Genomic DNA, 20,649 nt, shown 5'->3' with positions numbered 1-20,649 from the left:
CCCTGCGAGTTGACAGCCTTGTTGTATGACTAATACAAGTGATATTCCAGCCTGATCATGGTCGGTGTGGCAAGTACCGATCCACTATCCCCTTTTGGGCCAACGAACTTTATTTTATTTTATGCCAAGGAAAAGATTCAAAGGCAAATATCATTCTGCTAGCAAGAACTGTTGTACAGACCCAAGCACGGGTCGTGGACATTTCACAAGAAGACAGTATCACTGTCCAGCATTTGCACCAGACCATGGAAGACATAGCAGTGTACTGCTCATGGGCAAATGCGCAATTGGAAGACTCGACGTCTTTTCTCAAAGTGCTCCCGACCGAAATCCGATCACAAATTGTTCGATCAACTGGATCGCAATATTTCAGCCATCTCGCTCAGGCCACCAAGCTGCCACAGTACTCAGATGTGCTATCACCACTCTACACGCCCCTCCTTCCAGAGTTAGCAGCGAGATGGACAGCACCTGCCAAATTGGGCAGCAATTTGCACGAGGAGATTCTAACATTGGCAACCCTCGCACGCCTCTTGCCCGTCGCCGCTTACCTCAAACATCATGTCCAAACTACACTGGAGGCAAAGCAGTTGAAAACACTCTTCGAAACGGCAGGCGGTGAGGTCTTACCCGTCGAAGACGAAGATTTGTCATTACTTCTGATTGCGCTGTTTCGCCTTCTGTCACACGACCGAGACGTACTCTCACCAGCCGTGGGCCCATCATTCTTTTCACTACTGCTGAATCACGCCTCACTGTCGGTGAGGTATGTTTCCGTTCAATGTCTATGTCTATACATGCATTTTGCAGACGCTTTCTCAGAGAAATTGGTCGGGCAGTATGTTGGCACCGATGCTATATTAGGCCCTTGGGAAGGACGCACCATTGATTTTCGAGTGCTGAAACTGTGGGAGGAGAAAAGATGGAGAGATCTAGATGGAGCCATCTCTCACATCCAGGAACGGTGGCAGAATGATCATGCAACATCTGCTGCCACGAGCATCACTTTAAGCACTACTTCTCCGAATACCGCCAGTGTTGGAGGGGTCTTAGTACCACGAATGGGAGAGCTAGAGATTCCAATGTCAACCTTCGTCCAAACTCCGACCTCAAGACGTAACTTATCTCAAGTTGGCAAATACCTACTCCAAAAAACGCCCCTTCTTCTCACCGGCGAGGCAGGCTCAGGCAAAACCTCCCTCGTTCGTGAAGCGGCTCGATTATTGAACAAATTATCGACAATGATTACGTTGCACCTCAATGAGCAGACGGATGCGAAAAGTCTTCTAGGACTGTACACATCATCTGCCGACGGCGAAACCTTTTCTTGGAGGCCTGGTGTTTTGACAAAAGCTATGCAGCAAGGAAGATGGGTATTGATTGAAGACATCGACCGGGCGCCTGCTGAAGTCATGGGTGTTCTCCGCCCTATCCTTGAGTCAGGCGAGCTCTTCATCGTTGGTCGAAAAGAAAGGATCATACCCGCGGAGGGATTTCACATTCTGGCTACGATGAGAACTAGTGGAGGCCGACGTCGGACCCCTAATAGTCGGTACTCCTGGCTGTTCAACCCAAGACTGTGGAACACCATCGAGACTGCTACCTATGAACCCGCAGAAATCGAGTCACTGCTTCATGCGCGTCACCCGGAAGCCGAATCTTTCATCCCAACTATATTGCGAGTGCATCAGCATGTCTGTCGCATGTATGAAGATGAACCTCGTCTTAAAGCTCTACAAAGTCGCAAACCGTCACTTCGAGACCTCCTTGTGTGGTCGCGTAGAGTTGTGCGCAGGCTGGCTTCTCACAGCCCAAGAGCGGCATCAGCATCAGCATCAGCATCTATTCCACAACGCCTGAAGGTGGATATATTCAAAGATGCAGTAGACATTTATGCTGGATACCTCAATGATGAATTGCTTCACGATATGGTCGCCTCATGTGTGGCCCAGGAAATGGATATATCCCCACAACAGATGCAGCATTCACTATTGGAAGAGGTTTCAATAACAAGCTCTAAAGCAAGTGAAATCTTGATTGTCGGCCGGAACGCCCTGAAAAAGGTTGTCGGGGGTCGAACCCAAGTTCGCAATCATTCTTTCGCACTCACTGCCTCTGCACAGAGGGCATTAGATCGCATCTCAGCCAGTGTAAGCCATTCGGAGCCTTGCCTTCTGGTGGGCGAGACAGGTGTTGGTAAGACTTCGCTCGTCCAGCACATCGCCAGTTTGGTTGGTCAAAAGCTCACCGTGGTCAATCTCTCGCAGCAGAGCGAGGCCAGCGATTTGCTAGGAGGACTAAAACCAGTCACTACCAGATCCTTGATCCTGCCTCTGGTCGACAAGTTTAACGCACTGTTCGAGGATACGTTCTCTACCAAGAGAAATGAAAAGTTTCAGCTGGCTATCTCAAAAGCTGTTGCTAAGCAGAATTGGCTGCGGCTCTCAACTCTCTGGCGCGAAGCAATTCAGCTAGCTTCTGAGTCTTTAAGGTCATCATCCGAGCCATCGACGCCAGAAGGGTCCATACATGCCAACAAGAAGCGAAAATTAGCGAACCCAAAATATGACGATCTCAGGAGTAGATGGAGCAGTTTCTCTGAAAACTTCCTGCAGATACAAGCACAGATCGAACGAAGCGATAAAAATCAAATATTCTCCTTTGTTGAAGGGAGACTTGTTCAAGCTGTACGCGATGGGGAGTGGTTGCTCCTTGATGAGATCAACCTGGCTTCGCCTGACACTCTCGATGCTATCATAAGCTTGCTACACAACGGAGACGATGAAAAGCCGTCCCTCCTTCTTGCTGAATCTGGGAAGATCGAGTCCGTGACTGCAAACCCTAACTTTAGAGTTTTCGCAGCGATGAATCCGGCTACAGATACTGGAAAGAAAGATTTGTCGTTGGCCTTGCGGTCGAGGTTTGCCGAAATCTTTGTCCATTCAGGTGATAGCAATTTAGAAGATCTTACGAAAATCGTCCAAATCTATCTAGGGCCGCTTCTTGATGTCGACAAGAGAGCAGCTCTTGATCTCGCACGCGCTTATATTGCCCTCAAAGGACTCAACCAAGAGCACCGCCTCACTGATGGCGCAGGAGAAATTCCTCATTTCAGTATACGATCTTTGGTTCGATGCTTGATGTATATACAGAAACACAGCCCTAGTCACAGCCTGAGACGTGCCATGTACGAAGGCTTTGCAATGAGCTTCTTTACAGTGCTCAGTAGGGCGTCCGAAGCATTGTCTTCGGACTTTTTGGAGCAGCACCTATTGTCCAATGTGAAGAATAGGAAATCCTTCTTCAATCAGCAGCCAAAGTTCCCTCCTGGTGGCGAGGAATTTGTTGCATTCCGACATCACTTGGTCAAGAAAGGCCCAATAAGCCCCGACTTTCAACCACACTACATCCGAACGCCCTCTGTCGAACGCAATCTACTCAATCTGGCACGAGCAGCGTCAATGAGAAGCTTTCCAATTCTGTTGCAAGGACCAACATCGGCAGGTAAAACCAGTATGGTGGAATACCTTTGCAAATTATCTGGCAACAAGTTCATGAGAATCAACAATCACGAGCACACAGACCTGCAAGAATATCTTGGGAGCTATGTGTCCGGTACTGATGGAAAACTACAGTATCGTGAAGGCGTCCTAGTGGATGCACTCCGTCAAGGCCACTGGATTGTTCTTGATGAATTGAACCTGGCTCCAAGTGATGTTCTTGAAGCCTTGAATCGCCTTCTCGATGACAACAGAGAGCTTCTCATTCCAGAAACACAGGAGCTGGTTCACCCACATCCTAATTTCATGCTTTTTGCTACCCAAAATCCTGCTGGCCTCTATGGAGGCCGCAAGCGACTGTCTCGTGCCTTCAGAAACCGTTTTCTGGAACTTCACTTCGACGATATACCTGAGGATGAGCTTGAAACGATACTTCGAGAGCGAGCTCAACTGCCACCGTCATACTGTTCTCAAATTGTAGCAGTGTACAAAAAACTCTCACTCCAAAGACAGTCATCTAGACTGTTTGAGCAGCGCAATAGCTTTGCTACTTTGCGCGACCTCTTCAGGTGGGCGGCGAGACCAGCTGATGATCGGCAGAAATTGGCCTGTCATGGCTTCATGCTGTTGGCTGAGCGGGTTCGAGATGCAGCGGAGAGGAACATCGTCAAAAAGACAATCGAAGAGACAATGAAGGTTGTCATCGATGAGGACGTCCTCTACAGTTTGTCTGCCGTACCTTCTTCAGTTCAATCTGTTGGGACAATCGTCTGGACGTCGGCAATGAGAAGATTGTTCGTGCTAGTTTCTGAGGCGTTGAAAAACAACGAGCCTGTCCTTCTGGTTGGTGAAACAGGCTGCGGGAAGACCCAGATCTGCCAGGTCATTGCCGAAGCCTTTCGCCGGCCTCTCAACATTTACAATGCACACTCAAACACCGAAACAGGCGACCTCATAGGCTCGCAACGGCCCATACGCAATCGATCCGAGCTTGCAGAGCTTGTCTGCAACAATTGGGCGTCATTAGTTGCATCCGAGGAGCATGAGCTTGACCAAAAATCCCTTGCGGTTGATGACATTGCAGCTCGATTCGCAAATTTACCGAAGTCCAATTATGATCAAGAAGCTGTGGAACGGCTTCGTACGAGTCTCGGAGCGTATCAATCACTTTTCGCCTGGGGTGATGGAAGCCTCGTTCGGTCTATGAAAACGGGCGAGCACTTTTTGCTTGATGAAATATCTCTTGCTGACGATTCTGTTCTGGAGCGCTTGAACAGCGTTCTTGAGCCGTCTCGTAGCATATTACTAGCGGAGAAAGGCTCAGTCGACAATTTTGTCATCGCCCATCCATCGTTCCAATTTTTAGCGACCATGAACCCTGGCGGCGACTATGGAAAAAGAGAGCTTTCAGCTGCGCTTCGCAACCGGCTCACTGAGATTTGGGTTCCTCCGCTTTCACAAGAAGCAGATATCCTGCCTGTTGTTGAGAATAAACTCAGCCCAGATGTGAAGCACTTTGCCGTGGTCATGCTGAAATTTGCCCTATGGTTTCGAGGTATGTTTCACAACACCAGTTCCACGGTCATTCCCTTGCGAGACTTGCTTGCATGGGCAGTTTTCGTCAACGGTGCAGCTGGTATAGGCGAGGAACTTGCTCTCGTGCATGGAGCTTTCATGGTTTACATCGATTCAATCGGCGCCAACCCCGCGGGTATGACTTCAATCAACTCGAGCGATCTGAACGTATCGAGAGTCAAGTGTCTTCAACACTTGCAATCCCTGGTGGAGATTGACGTTAACAAAGTCTACAGAGATACCCCTGTGTTGAGCGCTGGCGACCAAGTGCTCCATGTTGGCTCATTCTCTATTCCTAGGAACATCGACTCTAGCAAATCCACCCCTAATCTTGTATTCAACGCGCCCACCACGCTACAAAATACGATGAGGATTGTACGCGCATTGCAGATGAGCAGACCAATATTATTGGAAGGGAGCCCTGGTGTTGGCAAGACTGCTATTTTTACTGCTCTGGCACAGGCCTCTGGTAAATCATTCACTCGCATCAACCTCTCTGATCAAACAGACCTTATGGACCTGTTTGGAGCGGACGCTCCATCTGAGGACGAAGAAATGGGCAGATTTTCATGGCGCAATGGTCCATTGCTGGACGCGATGCAATTGGGAGGCTGGGTCCTTCTTGATGAAATGAATTTGGCTTCACAGTCAGTTCTGGAAGGGCTCAACGCTTGCTTGGACCATCGACAAGAAGCCTACATCGCCGAACTGGATAAATCTTTCACCTGCCATCCCGAATTCACACTATTTGCAGCACAAAACCCACATCATCAAGGCGGTGGACGGAAAGGGCTTCCAGCATCTTTCGTGAACCGATTCACTGTCGTCTACGCTGATTCTTTTACACCGGAAGACTTGCTCTGCATTTGTCAACGGAAATTCCCTGAAATATCAACCCATGATCTCGAGACCATCATAGCAACGATTGCAAAGACTGAGGCTGCCGTCTCTAGAGTAGCGAGTTTCAACCACGGCGCACCTTGGGAGATGAACCTTCGAGATACCAATCGCTGGCTGCAACTATGTGTGGAACAGCCCACACTTGATCCACTCTCTCATTTTGGCTCTGTTGTCGCGGCACGATTTCGGACTCCGGCCCAGAAGACACTTTGTTCTGAAATCTGCCAGCAGATGCCATCCAGTATTGCTTCAGAGAGCTTCTACACGAATATCTCAACCAATGTCTTGCAGATTGGGACGGCCTTTTTACAGAGAGATGATGTATTCCAACACACCACAGGAATACACTCAACGATACCAAGTGCCCTTCTTCCCGCGGCGAAGTCCATGATCACGGCAATTAATCATAATTGGCCACTCATTATAACAGGGCCCGTAGGCTCTGGTAAAACATCCCTTATCCGTTCCATTGCAGCATATGCTGGGGCCAACCTCGCGGAGTTTTCCATGAATGCAGACGTTGACACAATGGATCTCATAGGTGGGTTCGAGCAATACGATCCTCGCCGTGGTGTGGTCGAAATCCTGAGGAAGACTGAAGCCACGTTGCGAGCCCATATCGCGCACGCTGCGAACAGTGAGGTGGGAAATGCGGCGGCCAAATTTCTCACATTATGGGCAACCTTTCAATCTCCGAGTCTGCGGGATAGTGATCTTCTCTCTGCTTTGTCTACCCTGACTTCAGTATCACCCCATTTCACGGAGATTGAGAAAGAGTTCTCAGACTTTCTCATGTTTAGTGGCAACACTAAGTCTAAGTCTCAGTTTGTCTGGAATGATGGCATCCTTGTTGATGCTCTCAAGAATGGTTCGTGGCTCGTTCTCGACAACGCAAACCTGTGTAATCCTTCTGTACTTGACAGATTGAATTCACTTCTAGAACCTGATGGCTGTTTGACCATAAGTGAGCAGCACGGAGGCGCCAAGGGTGGACGGGTTGTCAAGCCACACAAGAACTTCAGGATCTTCATGACAGTGGACCCTCGCTTTGGAGAATTGTCGCGAGCAATGCGAAATCGATCGCTTGAGGTATCTCTGCCAAATGAAGCCCAAGAAGTTGGAAATCCCTCGCTAATTCAGTATCCATACGCCGCTGCGTGTCACCGCCTCAGGTATTTCTTTAGTAGTGTCAATTCGGGTTCCTCACCAAGGGTTATTGAAGCCACCATTGACAATCTTTCGGTTTCAGAAGCCGCCCTGACGGCTTCTGAAACCGTCCACTTACCAGGCCTTGAAGAAAACAAACAACTTTGCACGGATTTGTGGTGCATGACATACTCTAACAACTCTGAAAATGTGTGCAACATATTTGACATGGAATCTGCTCCCACTGGGAGCTTTTTGCCTCAACTACTTACAATGAATGAGCCTTGGACCGCCCTAGTCGGCTCACAGAAAGGACTTCCCTCCGCAGAGCTGATTACGCGAACCTGGTTCATGGTCAGACGCAAGACAATCATTGCAACAAAACTGAGCCTCGCTCAGAGCCACGCACAAGCTTTTCCTGCCAAAGATCTGACTCTTTTTGAAAAATCATTGACAGTCACAGACACGAATACCCCACATCCCACACCTGCAGTAGGGCCGTTTGCACATTTCTTAATGCTCACTTTGCAGAGGGCGCTCGACGGTGGCCTGAAGGGTCAGGCTGATGTGACACTGGTTGAATCTGTGGAACGCATTTTGGGTTTCGTCGAGTGCTTGATGGATCTGTTCAGCACAAAATTCCTGGACTACTCTCAATTTTATGGCCACTTGCAAATGGGGCTTGATATTGGAAAGAGCTTACAAGCTCATGTCAGTACTTCATCGTTGCGGCAGTTGGCATCGTTGTTTGGCGAAGGGCTTGAATTATTGTTGAAGCACAACCGTTTGGAACTCCGGACGGGATTTTCTTTGCAAACCATGTGGAAATCGTTCAGACCGATGGTCGCAGCTACGGCTTCCCAACTTTCAGCACAATTGACTCTGGAGGATCTGATCACACGATTCGATGGGGCATGCCGCAATTTGGAACTCTCTAGGGCTCAGCTTTCTGTCCTAAGATCGAGGCTTCTTCAAACATACGTATCCATTCTGGATTCCGAGCAGCCTGAAGCGGATCTTGTAGCTCTCGGAGACGCAGTCAAGGGGATTGAGCAACAGGCGCATCGAGGCTTCCCAATTCGAGGCAAATTTGAGCAAGCTTTCGACTACATTTACCAAATTATGAGCTCGGATACGAGACTTATCACTGCTGACGAAATGAGAGCTATGGTGCCTTTCAGTCCTATAGCTCAAACGCACTTGCCGCCCTTGGGCAACCAACTTTTGCAATGCAAGCATTTGAGCCAGCTTGCTTCAATGAGAGCCTCTCTACTTTCTAGCCAAGCGTCTATCGGTTTGCAACTCCTCACACAATTGACCAATATATATCATCAGCCTTTGGGATTACTAGAACACGCAACCGAAGAGGCTGCTCAGTTGATAAAAGCAATCGCTTCTCACACGCCTGTATTGAAAGACAGCCTGTCTCTGATTATCGAGAATTTGCGGGCTATCGTGACAGCAATAATGCTTGCACATCAAGATTTACTTACCGCAGAAGCGCAAGCATGCTTCTTGGAGCAGGGAGCTTTCGGTTTGTCGCAACTCAGTAAGCTCGCGAGTGATTGTGTCGTGCTGGGCAAAGATGGAAATAGGAGCTTTGAAAAGCAATATCTGGATCATATTCATCCGGCTGTGATGCTTTTGAATGCTGAACAGGGCATTCGGCTTGAGCAAGTACGAGCTTCTCTGATACACGTGTCAATTGCTGGGCTGATATTGATGGTACCTCAACGAGTGTTTGACCCAGCAACTTACTCGAGTCTCTTGGTTCAATTCCACGATAGGAGAGCGAGCGAGCTCACAGCAAGAATTGATGGGCAAAGACAATTCCACAAACAGAATATGGGTCAAGCAACAAGTCTTGTTATCCGAATTTTGGAAAAGGAACTCGACAACCTGGAAAGTGCTCCAACAGCTCCTCAAATCTTTCGACCAAAAAGTTCTGAACTTGCCAGACTTCAGGAACTCTTTGCGAGACTCGCACAATTACTTCTGAAAGACTTGAGTGCATCCGGTCTTCATGAGCGAGGGTCAAACCAGCAGTTGAAGGTGAATATGTGGTCAATCGTAGACCGCCTGGAGAAAGCCCACAGGGCATATGATGATTTTGTGAAGCCCATCACATGGTTCGCAAAATGTCTTTTGCTTGGGCTGGAAATTGACACACATAAAGACGAAAGGCTTGGCAAGGCTGGCACCACTCATGAGATTATCACCCATACACCTCTCCTATCCTTTTCGCCGGAGAAAGTGCAGCTTTGGGAAGGAATTGAGATATCAGCGGCCACTGCACCCCTGAAACTTCATTGGCTCGAACACAATGCATTATCGACGATATTAGCGCAAATGGAAAGAAGTGTCAGGAATGTCGAACCCCTCCAAATGTTCATTTGCGTCCTCGACACCTTCTACACTGAATGGAAAATACGCCTTTCACAAGACCAGCTTGAGGCTGCTGCTCAATCCCGATACTACTCATATCGAGGCGATGATGAAATGGCTCAGGAACTAGATGATCGAGAGCTCCGCCAGCTGTTCCCAGATTATCATGAGCCTCCTGTGGAGACCGAGGGCAACGCCAAGATCTACGACCCTCGTGCTACGGCAATCAGAGTAGCACAGCTTCACCAAAAGACGTACAAAGTGTCAAATATGGACCAACATGATGCGATGCGTGGTTATATCCGAAGCGCTTTCGAATATCTTGGACAATTCAAAGACAATCAAGCAAACGTCAGTACTGTGTCTTTCATCGACATGTTACCAGCCATTCTGTGGCACATGGAGAACAAGACAGCCGAATTTAGCGGAAATGCAAGAAGTGATGCCATCAATATCTATGTTGACTTTGATGTAGCCGAAAGCCGGAAGCTCTTCATTCTAGTACGACAGATCCAAGCAAGGTTTTACAACATACAAGATCAATGGCCGGAGCATGCTGTTCCAGGAGATGTTATTACGTCTTGCGATGATATCTTGCACTTGAATATCTCCGAGCCAGTTGCCAAGCTTTTGGTGAAGACGGAAAAACTCTTTGAGGTAGCCACGCAATGGCAAAGTGTAGCTGCCCGGGAATGGTCTGTGGCACCTCTAATTGATCAATTGACAACCCTGATCATCAGCTGGAGGAGACTAGAGCTTCTATCATGGTCAAGGCTCCTCGACGAAGAACAGAAGAAGCATGAAGAGAATGCCCAAGCCTGGTACTTCGTCGCCTATGAGGCCGTCATCTACAACAGTATCAGAATTCAAACAGAGGTTAAAAGTATCCAAACCTATTGCGAAGACCTCGTGCGAACTCTGGAAGAGTTTCTCAAGACGGCCACGCTGGGCCAATATTCATCACGTCTAGCACTTCTCAATACTCTTTGCCAAACGCTCCGTGATGCTGCGCAGCATGAAAATCACCTCTTGGATATTAGCGCCTCTGTGTCCACTGTTATTGAACACTACGATAGATATACACCAAGCATTTCTGACTCGCTGCAGATGGGACGTGCAGAGCTTGAGAAGGCACTCAAAGAACAAATTCAACTTGCCAGCTGGAAAGATACCAACATCACCGCACTCCGTGATAGTGCACGACGTTCGCATCTGAAATTATTCAGGATTGTGAAGAAATACCGTGACCTTCTCAACCAGCCCATCACAACACTCAAGTCAGACCCTGATGGCTCTCCTGATGAGGTCAAGAAATTTCGAAACATTAAGCCCATCATCGAACTTGGTCAACAGGAACGGATTTCCTCAGCTGTCCAGACTTGCGCTTCAACCATCCCAGATTGGGGTAGCAGACCTGAGAGATTGACTAATCCTCTGGGCTCAATCAAGAGTATGGAACGTGTCTACCATGCCACCATATCTGATTTCGACGCTCATATTGAACTCGCTGCCTTCCGCATTGATTTGATCTCAAACATCAAAGAGCTCAGAACTCAGACACCAGCAAATTCCACAGATGAGAACTCGTCATTGGTACGTCATCTACAGGAAAGAAAGCGGCGCTTTTTCGCAGAAACGCTCAGGAATCTTGCCCAGATGGGCATCCGAAGAAATCTTCCCGTCTCTGAGCTTGAGAAGCAGTCGACGAAAGCCGGTGTCCTTGTATCCGTGTTCGTTGATCCAATGTCCGAGCTGTACGATCCTGCGTGTGTGAAGTTTCACGAATTATTAGATGTCATGGCTGACGCACGGAGTGCAAGAAAGGAACATTCTGATGACCTTACTGAGGGCGAGATAAGCCGCGGTCTCGGCCTTTTGGAAGGCTTGCTCTTGGTCAGCATCAACCAGAGACAACATCTCGGATCTGCAGTCAAAGACTGGACCAACCTTCAGAAAGCTTCATCCAAACTTCGATCATTGGGATTTATCGCACCAGATGAGTTGTTGGTATCAACGAATTCCAGCCACAGTGCCAGGCGCCTGACTCAACATCTGACATGGTTCTCAGAGATATTGACTTTCACTTCTACGATCTTAGCTTTTCAAGCTAAGCATGCTAACCTTCAGATCGATGAACTTATAACGGCTATGGAGGGCCATAGTAGCCTCTTCAGAGAGCTGAGATCAAAGCTTCCTCGGCTTCCTCAACCACTAAGCAGTCATACTGCGCAATCTCTCTATGATGAGTGTTTTGACAGTCTACATCGTTTTGGGTTGCTTCTGAAGGAGTGGCTGGCCAGAGAGCCGCGCATTGAGTTCTTGCTGGAGAAACTTATTCCTTGGACCATTGCAGTACCGAAGATGATGGATGTTACACAGAATGGTGTGAAGGAGTTGAGTCTGCAGGAATTCGACCAAAAAATACGAGATCTCATGGACAAGATATTTGTTGCTCTCCAGATGCTTCAAGTGGTAAAAGGAAATATGCCAACATCGGTTGAGGATGCGAATTGGCTTGTAAAGTCCAACCGAGCGGCTTTCCAAACCCACGAGTCAATGCATGTTGGTATCATAGCTGCCGCCGCTCACGATATATTCGCGAGCTTACAATATGTGCACCCTGATGAGCTTGCCGCCGCAAGTTCTTTACTTTTGGTCGCTTCACCGATCATTGAACAGTACTTTGAAATCCTTGGGGATCTTATAAGGAGACAAACCGCCGTTCATATAGAAACTTGTCGCCTCGCAATCCAGCTGGCGGTGTCATTCACAGCTCTAGCAAGGGAGGGCTTTTGTCGTCCTTCTGATCCATCTAACGGTGAAGAACAATCTGGCAAGCTTGAGAGTGGAACTGGCCTTGGGGAGGGTGAAGGAGCCGAGGACATTAGCAAGGACGTTGGAGATGACGAAGATTTATCTGAGCTTGCTCAAGCAGAAGGTCAAGACAAGAATGATGGAGAAATAGAGAACGCAGAAGATGCCGTTGATATGGGGAACGATGATCTCAAAGGAGAGACTGGTGATAATGAAGAGCAGAAATCCGACGAAGAAAAAGATGACGATCGTTCTGAACCTGAAGAGGGCGATGATATGGATGAAGAAACAGGGTCTGTGGATGACCTTGACCCATCTGCAGTAGACGAGAAGATGTGGGACGATATGAAGAAGGAGTCGGAGCAGGACAAGGAACTGAAAAACGATAAAGCGAAGGGCAGTAAGACAGAGGACCAGACTGCAACAGACGGGGAGAAGGCGGAAGGTGAAGATTTGGAGAGCGCTGATGGTGCGGAGGAGATTGATAAAGAAGAGGAAGATGATGACGGTGAGGGTGCCGAGCGGCCAGAGGCCCAGAATATGGATCCCCACCCAGAAGATGAACAGGCGCTGGACTTGCCAGAGGAGCTGGACCTTGCTGGAGGTGAGGAGACAAAGGACGACGACATATCAGACGATGGCATGAACGACTTGTCTGATATTGAAGACTCAAAGGACGAACTTCAACAGGAAGACAACCAAGTGGAAGCTGAAGATAAGCAAGTCGAAGATGAAGAGGACGAAGACGAGTTAGCCGATGAAGGTGACAGAGAGGGTACTGCTCATGATGACGAAATCGTGGAAGATCAACCAGACGACGACCGCCCAGATGAACAAGATACTCGCGAGGCCGACGTACCTCATGAAGTGGATCAAAGTGCCGGCGGCGAAACTGGAGCAGCGAATGAACCCCAAGAAACGTTGCAACAAGAGCAGAATGTGCAAGGAGTGAATCAATCAGAAAAGCAGATTGATCCTCAACAAGCCCAGCCGGGCAAAGCTCCAGAGAATGAGGAACAAGGCAACAGTGGAAAAGGTGCTCCCGAACATGGTGCTGGGCATATGGACACTATCGAGCGCCAGCAGGTTGAGTCACTCCGGAAGCTTGCTGATGTGCTCGATCAATGGCATCGGCGTCGAGAAATATTACCCGCATCTGACGAAACGCAACCCAAAGAAAAAGATGAAGATATCGACATGGCAGACATGGATTTTGAGCATGTCAATAACGAAATTGATGCTGAGACACAAGCGCTTGGAGCAGCAGCTCCTGAACAGGCTCAGAATCTTGATCAGGGTAAGGCGGTTGAGGACGACAACATGTCAATCGACGAGGATATTGATATTCATGGCGCCGTGGAACCCGAGGAGCAGGAGAATGTTGCAGACAGATTCAATCGGGTACAAGCCCAGCAGGCACCAAGTGAAGTTCGGGAAGCTGGTGCTTTCATGCCTAGCGTGAACCACAACCGGGATAGGTACTCGTCGCAACAGGAAGACGCAGATGCAGCTTCGGAAGACCTAACCCCAGACATTGAGCATCTTGATATTGGCCAGCAGGAACATGGGGCAACATCCCCTCTTACCTCATCTGCCGATGCTACACAGCTATGGAATCATTGCTCGACAACCACACACCAATTCTCGTTGGTTCTGACTGAGCAGCTGCGCTTAATACTCTCTCCTACTACAGCAACCAAGCTCCGTGGCGACTTCCGTACGGGGAAACGCCTCAATCTCAAGCGAATCATACCATACATCGCATCAGGCTACAAGCGAGACAAAATATGGATGCGGCGTTCCGTTCCTAGCAAACGCAACTATCAAATCATGGTTGCTGTCGATGATAGCAAGTCAATGGCGGAGTCTGGAGCCGACATACTCGCGTTTGAGACACTTAGCTTACTCACCAAATCTCTGAGTATGCTTGAAGCAGGAGAAATGTGCGTTGTTGGATTCGGCGACGAAGAACACATTCGGGTTGCCCACGCGTTTGGCACACCTTTCTCCCCGGCAGATTCGGGAGTCAACATCTTTCAATCCTTCAGCTTCCAGCAAAGGGGCACCAACGTGAAAAACCTCATCAAAGAGAGTATACAGCTATTTCGCGATGCGAGAGTCAAAGGCCACACCGCAAGCGAAGATCTGTGGCAACTCCAACTCATCCTCAGCGATGGGCATTGCTCTGACCACGCGGGAATCTCGCGCCTTGTCCGGCAAGCGCAGCAAGAGAAAATCATCATTGTTTTTGTGATCGTCGATGCTGGAGAGGAAAGTATTCTGGATTTGAAGGAAGCTGTCTTCGAACAGGATCCTGCATCTTCTTCTGGACCTGGTGCTGTATCTGAAATGCGTGTGCGGACCAAGAGATATCTAGAGGATTTCCCTTTCCCCTACTATCTTGTGGTCAGAGATGTCAGGGATTTGCCAGGGGTCCTTGCCACGGCCCTCAAGGGCTGGTTTGGGAGTGTGGTCGATGTGCAGGTTTGAGGGAGTGCGAGGTGTTTAGGCTAGATTAATAATAATACCAGCTTGCGTTGAAGAAGTTCGATCCAAACGAAGCTCCATCCCTCCAGGTTGAGATGGTGCCTCTTTGGAAAGGACTCAGTCGACAGTAGATTATCTCGATTCATCATTTGCCTAGGTGGTTCTTAGACATAATAGAGCTCTCACTGAAGATGCCTTTGACAAGATACACGTAAACCGTCCTCCATTTGTCTCCGTATTTGTCAGACATGTGTGAATTAATATTTAATCGGCACAGAATGACCTGCTCAGACAGACAATTAATGTCCATACACCGCACCGTAAGGACAATCGTTGTGAGTATACTGCGCCGTAAAGACCGCCTTATGATTGACTATTCTTTGAATTCAAAAGTTATGTTGCTCCACGCCGATTTCTCAGGACGGTCGTTGTTCGTATACTCTGCCGTAGGGAAGATCGTTGTGAGGACGCTGCGCCGTAGAGACAACCTATTGATTGACTGTTTTTGAGATTCGAAATCGGAGTTGCTCCACGCCGACTTCTTAGGAGGACCATTGTTTATATACTGCCGCGCCGGTAAATAGAAACGTTCATCAATTATTCTATAGATTCAAAATCTAAGTCGCTCCATGCGGATTTCCCAGGATGGTCATTGTTCGTGTGCGGCGCCATAAGCTGTCTTATTGATGCGGTATTTTCAGGATTCCTAATCTGTGTTGCTCTACGCCAATTTGGAAAGCAGACTAGTGTAGACGTGCTACGCCGTAGAGATAGTCAATGCTCACCTACTGCGCCGTAAAGCGAATCATTGATGCCGCCTTGATCGACGAGGTGGTTAAGGCTGTACTTTACCTGAAAAGGTTAGCTTCGGATTACAGTTACTCCGTTCCGCTTGCGCGTCCCGTCAATTATCTGCGAGGCTTTCGCATTTGGAGAAATATTCCAGCGACCAGTCTTTGAGAACAGTATTTCTGCTTCCTGTCTCCTACACTGCTGTGTCGTATGCGCTTCATCCCATCAGGTATTCTAATGTCAATTCGATAAACATCACCAGTGTTGATCTCACCCTCCCCCATTTCATCCACCTCGACTGTTCAGCGCGACAGCCGTAGCGCAGACAGCAATGTACAATCCCTACCAAGCACCGGGACAATATGGCGCGCCGCCAGGTTCAGAACACGGCGGTGGCTTTCCTGGAGCGCCGCCGGGAATGGCCCCCCCTCCTGGTATGGCACCTCCCGGCATAGGAGCCCCTCCGGGCATGCAGCAGCAAGACGCTCACCTACCAGGCAGACCTGGCGGCAGCTTCCCAGCAAACTTCCAGCCGCCGGTAAACATGCCCAACATAAACTTCTCGGCACCGGTCATCCGCCTCGGCACCTCCGGCCCCGCGAAGCCTGATGTTGCGGGTGGTGGGAGAGATGATCGTGAAAGACAAGGAGGAGGTGGTGGTGGACGCAGAGCGGGCTTGGGTTCAGGCATCGGCGGCTCTGACTTCCGCGGAGGAGGGGCCGGCGGTGGAGGCGGAGAAAGAGAGCGCATTACACAGGTACAGCCGCAGACAAAGGAGGAAATCATCAAGACCATCTTCGTCGGCGCGATCACCGAGGGCGCAGGTGGTGACGAAGGGATTGAACGGATCCTGCGTGCGGCGGGGAATTTGAGGAGATGGGTCAGAGCCACAGATGCCGATGAGAAGCCTTGCAAGTTTGGATTTGCGGAGTACGAGGACGCCACGAGTCTCAGTACTGCTATTGAGGTTCTAAGGGAGGTCGAAGTCCCTGTCAAGCGGCAGACTCCCAAGGATGGAAAGCAGGTTGAAGAAGGAGGTGATGGAAATGTCGAGATGTCGAAATTGATTGTATGTTCCCTCTCTGGTTTTGGCTTCTGCGGGGTCGGTATGTCTCGAAAGCTAACTCTACTACACAGATCGTCGCCGATGACATTTCACTCAGCTACATTGAGCAATGGGAAGAGTCCCAGGGGCAGGATGCTGAATCAGCTCAAATGCGACTAGACCATGCCCGGGCTGCACTCCAAGCCGTTCTAGCAGATCTTGCCAATCCATCCGTACCACAACCGAAAGATGAACTGTCCAGCATTGACAAAGAAGGAGATATCAAGATGGGTGATGGGACTAACGCAGATGGCGCAAACGGTGACATTGTCACCATTCCAATCAACGTCGACGATGAATTGTCCGATATCCCGGCGGAAATGCGGGAAACTGTGGCCAAAGAAATCGCCTCATTCAGAGATAGGAGTGTTCGTCGTGACATTGAACGACTCAAACGAGAAGAGGAAGTAGAACAGCAAGAACGGAATCGAATGAATAATGAACGATTTAATCGCCTTGCTTCACCACCACCACCAACAGCACCTTCAGGCCCAGCAGGAGGTGCTAACGGTATCCCTGTCGGTCCACGCGGAGCACCGGCGGGTCCCAAAGGCTTTGGTCAGCAGATACCGCGAGACTACCAAAAGGGTGTCACATTCGTGAATGGGACCGGTATCAATGGTGCATCGGCCTTCGAAGACGAGGATACGGATGCAAGCGACGAAGAATTGGAGCGGAGACGGAAAGAGAAGAAAGATGCAGAGCAAGAAAAGCATTACCTAGATCAGGAGCGCAGATGGTTGAATCGCGAGAGATCACGGACAGCCGCGGTTGAAAGAGAGAAAGCTCGCGAAAAGGATGAAGCTGCTCGCCTCGAAGAGGAGAAACTAGCAATGGCTAAGAGACTTCGAGAATGGGATGACGATGTCGAAGCATCCCGCAAGGTCGAGGAATATTACAGCGACCGCAGTCTCTGGACTCGCAATCGTGTCTCATTCCGCCAGAGAGAAATTCAAAGTGACGATGCCGACCGCGCAGCAGAACAACGCGAACGAGCACGCGAGGTCCAACAGCAAGATCGCGCAGGCGCCATGGCTGACGACTTCCTCAGCCGGCAGGAAGACGAAATGGCACGACAAGACGACGAGCAGGACAGAACCCAAACAGGAGGCCTTCCACGGCCAGAGCCTGCACGATTCAAACTCTCACTTGGCGCCGCGGCTCAAAGAGCGGCAGCGCAAAGCGCCTCTCAAGCCTCAAAACGCACCATGGTCACAGACGCCGAAGGCCTGCTCGAAGACGAAGAGGAAGACGCATCCTCCACGACTCGTCGGACTCTCATTCCCATCCAATTCGACAAGAATGACACTCTCGCCATGTCTGAAGAGGAACGAGCTGCTGCGGCGCGCCAGCTGGCTCAGGATATTCCGAATGACAAAGACGGCCTCTGGAGCTGGGAGGTCAAATGGGAGTTTGTGGATGAGAGCGTCATCGACGAGCGACTAAAGCCGTTTGTCGAGAAGAAGATCGTTGAATACCTTGGTGTGCAGGAGCAAATGCTTGTCGATGTCGTGGTTGCGGCGCTCAGGCGCCGTGGGAAACCTGACGAGTTGGTTGGCGAGCTGGAAGGAGTGAGTTTCCTTCTTTTGATCTTTGTCAATCTTCTTAGAATTTCCGTCGCTACCCATCTCTGGTCTACATTCCCACTTCTCACCCTACTACTTCTCATCTTTTTGAGAATTACATGCTCAGGTTGAACCATTTGCAAAACCTAAATGCTGACTTTACTTCCACAGGCTCTTGAAGACGAATCCGAAGTCTTGGTCCGCAAACTGTGGCGCATGCTTATTTTCTTCTCCGAATCTGAGAAGAGAGGCCTGTCTGCCTAGTCTCTTGTTCTCAAGTTGCCCACCTATTTGCGTAACGACGTTTGGGTCAGAATCGCGAACGCCGAGCTATGCTTCCCGCAGGTGAGTGGCAGTGGCCACCAGACATCTTCCTTCCTCGCTCGATTTCTCCGCGCGATATGAGAAACGACTTGCAAGAACCACAGGGATCGTTGAGCGGTCATTCAGCGATTGGCGGCATATGGTAGACACGCCCTTTGTTGTCAGACCCGGAGCCGCTCCTTCCCACGACTCGTCTATGATGAGCCGTTTCCCGTCCAGCCTCACTAGAACACCAATGATATTCCGGCGGCTATCTATGCAGGGGAAGTTGGATGAATTCCCCTTCATTGACAAAGTGATGGATGAGTGTCCGAAGTACTCATGATCTAGCTGGCATACATGTTCAGCGGGTCATGACAGGGCTGGGATAGCAACTTGAGCACATACTACACTGCACCTGCACCTGATTGTACTGTAATGTACCACCAAAGAGATCAGAGAGGAATGGAGAGAGCAGTCTTGTGAATGAGAGCAAACTTGCTTAGCTCAATTTCAGCAGTGGGTTTTCGTCATTGAACCTGTGGCTCGCTCTATGATCGTAAATGAGACCGGAGTGGATCCTGACTCTGACCTTCTTGCCTTCATTTGCTTCCTTGTGACTTTGCACTTTGCAACACGTAACCAGCCATTATGAAGGAACGCGCCAAGCCAAAACTCAGCCTCGTCGACTTTTTCCCATCACTTCCACAAGACTTCCAACCTTTTGGACGAGAATATAGGCCATGGTCCCGAACTTTGAGATTTAAAATCTTCACTAGAATACTGACTGGTGCAAAGGACATATTTTGGGCTTTTGTGCGGAATGGAACCATGGTTCGAGTCAACCTCGAGATTCTGCCACCACAGCATATCTTACGTAAGGTAGGCATGTAGCAGTTGAGGATGTTCTCCCTGATCATTTTTCAATGATTCGGCTCATTTTCTTTTTGGCTTTGATTAACCCTCTATCCTAATTTTTTACTCTACTTTTATTCACGTTGATCGAGGAGGACAGGTTCTGGTGTCGTGACCTGTGAGGCTGACCTACCTCTCTACATCTAGCGTTGCGGTATCTTTCTATCTACTGGGACCTCACGCACGGAGCCGAGTGCTTGTTCATGTCGTAGACAAGAGCCACCACTTAAACGGTCTGCTGTGCTTCGACCTCATCATCGCCCCAGCCGCCCAGCTCCCTCACGACGTCGCCAACATTAGGCCAGCCCTGCAGCCCGTCCGACCCGCCATCCAGTCTACTCCGCTGGACCATTTCAGGCCCACAGAACTCGACAGCTTTCATCACTGCCACCTTGATCCCCCTAAGAACATCCTTGACGCGCCGGACCTTCTCATTCCCATCATCCGAGCCCCTCGCTCCCAGCACGCGGCCCATTCCCCGCACGTGCCACAAGCTCGGCCCGCGGTGCCCTTGACACTGGATCGATGTGTAGACGGTGAGTTCGGTCTCGAGAGCTGATAGGATGGTGAAGTCAGAGAGATATAGCCCGTACACGATCGCCAGTTCGTGCATGCCCATTTGCGGTCGGTAGGGACCAAATGTGCTGAAGATCCGTTGCCACAATGTTCCGTAGATCGAAGTGATGCCTTCGATTCCTCGGGTGTGTAGGTGCGCGAAGCTGGTGTTGGACCACTGCTCCAAATCCAACTCGCCCCTCTCCTCCTCAGCGGTTCTTCCTTGGTCTGCGAGCTGCCTCTTTGCGAGCGGGATCAATGCGCCCAGGACCTGCGGCGCCCCAATCAGCGTGATTTGCTTTAGCAGGAGATCTCGCAGGCGCTCTGAGAGACGATCCCGTGATACTTGTGTCGAGAACACCTCCTCTGAGGTCGTCAAGTAGGTCCAAAAGTCAGCGAGAACCTGAGGTTGTGGTGAGACGCTAAGGACGGTCGCCTAGATGGTTGATAGGACGGTGGTCAGTTGATGCCGATATTGATAGACAGTTTCCGACGACATTATCCCCCATTACACAAACGCGGCGAACGGTGCAGTTTGCTGCTTGCTCCATAGTCAAGCAAGAACCAGTCTTTTGAAATTGGCTTGTGCATTCCCCTTGATCGAGGA

At 49.6% G+C, this 20,649-nt stretch overlaps 3 protein-coding genes across 3 annotated transcripts; 2 read left to right on the top strand and 1 right to left on the bottom strand.

The window, feature by feature from the left end:
• Positions 1-245: 245 nt before the first annotated feature.
• Positions 246-14,810, top strand: A1O9_04295 (uncharacterized protein; the record flags this gene model as incomplete). The annotated part of the gene is made up of 1 exon (XM_013406587.1): positions 246-14,810. One exon carries the CDS (start codon positions 246-248, stop codon positions 14,808-14,810), a length of 14,565 nt encoding a protein of 4,854 aa, XP_013262041.1.
• Positions 14,811-15,930: 1,120 nt separating this feature from the next.
• Positions 15,931-18,533, top strand: A1O9_04294 (uncharacterized protein; the record flags this gene model as incomplete). Its single annotated transcript, XM_013406586.1, has 3 exons — positions 15,931-16,668; positions 16,737-18,275; positions 18,441-18,533. The coding sequence occupies 3 exons, from the start codon at positions 15,931-15,933 to the stop codon at positions 18,531-18,533; spliced, it is 2,370 nt and encodes a 789-aa protein (XP_013262040.1).
• A 1,180-nt stretch (positions 18,534-19,713) lies between these two features.
• Positions 19,714-20,593, bottom strand: A1O9_04293 (uncharacterized protein; the record flags this gene model as incomplete). Its single annotated transcript, XM_013406585.1, has 2 exons — positions 19,714-20,478; positions 20,561-20,593. The coding sequence occupies 2 exons, from the start codon at positions 20,591-20,593 to the stop codon at positions 19,714-19,716; spliced, it is 798 nt and encodes a 265-aa protein (XP_013262039.1).
• Positions 20,594-20,649: the final 56 nt, after the last annotated feature.

This window comes from Exophiala aquamarina (assembly GCF_000709125.1).
Source record: "Exophiala aquamarina CBS 119918 chromosome Unknown aczIA-supercont1.3, whole genome shotgun sequence".
In the NCBI taxonomy this organism is placed as follows: domain Eukaryota; kingdom Fungi; phylum Ascomycota; class Eurotiomycetes; order Chaetothyriales; family Herpotrichiellaceae; genus Exophiala; species Exophiala aquamarina.
This window is presented reverse-complemented; position numbering and strand designations above follow the sequence as displayed.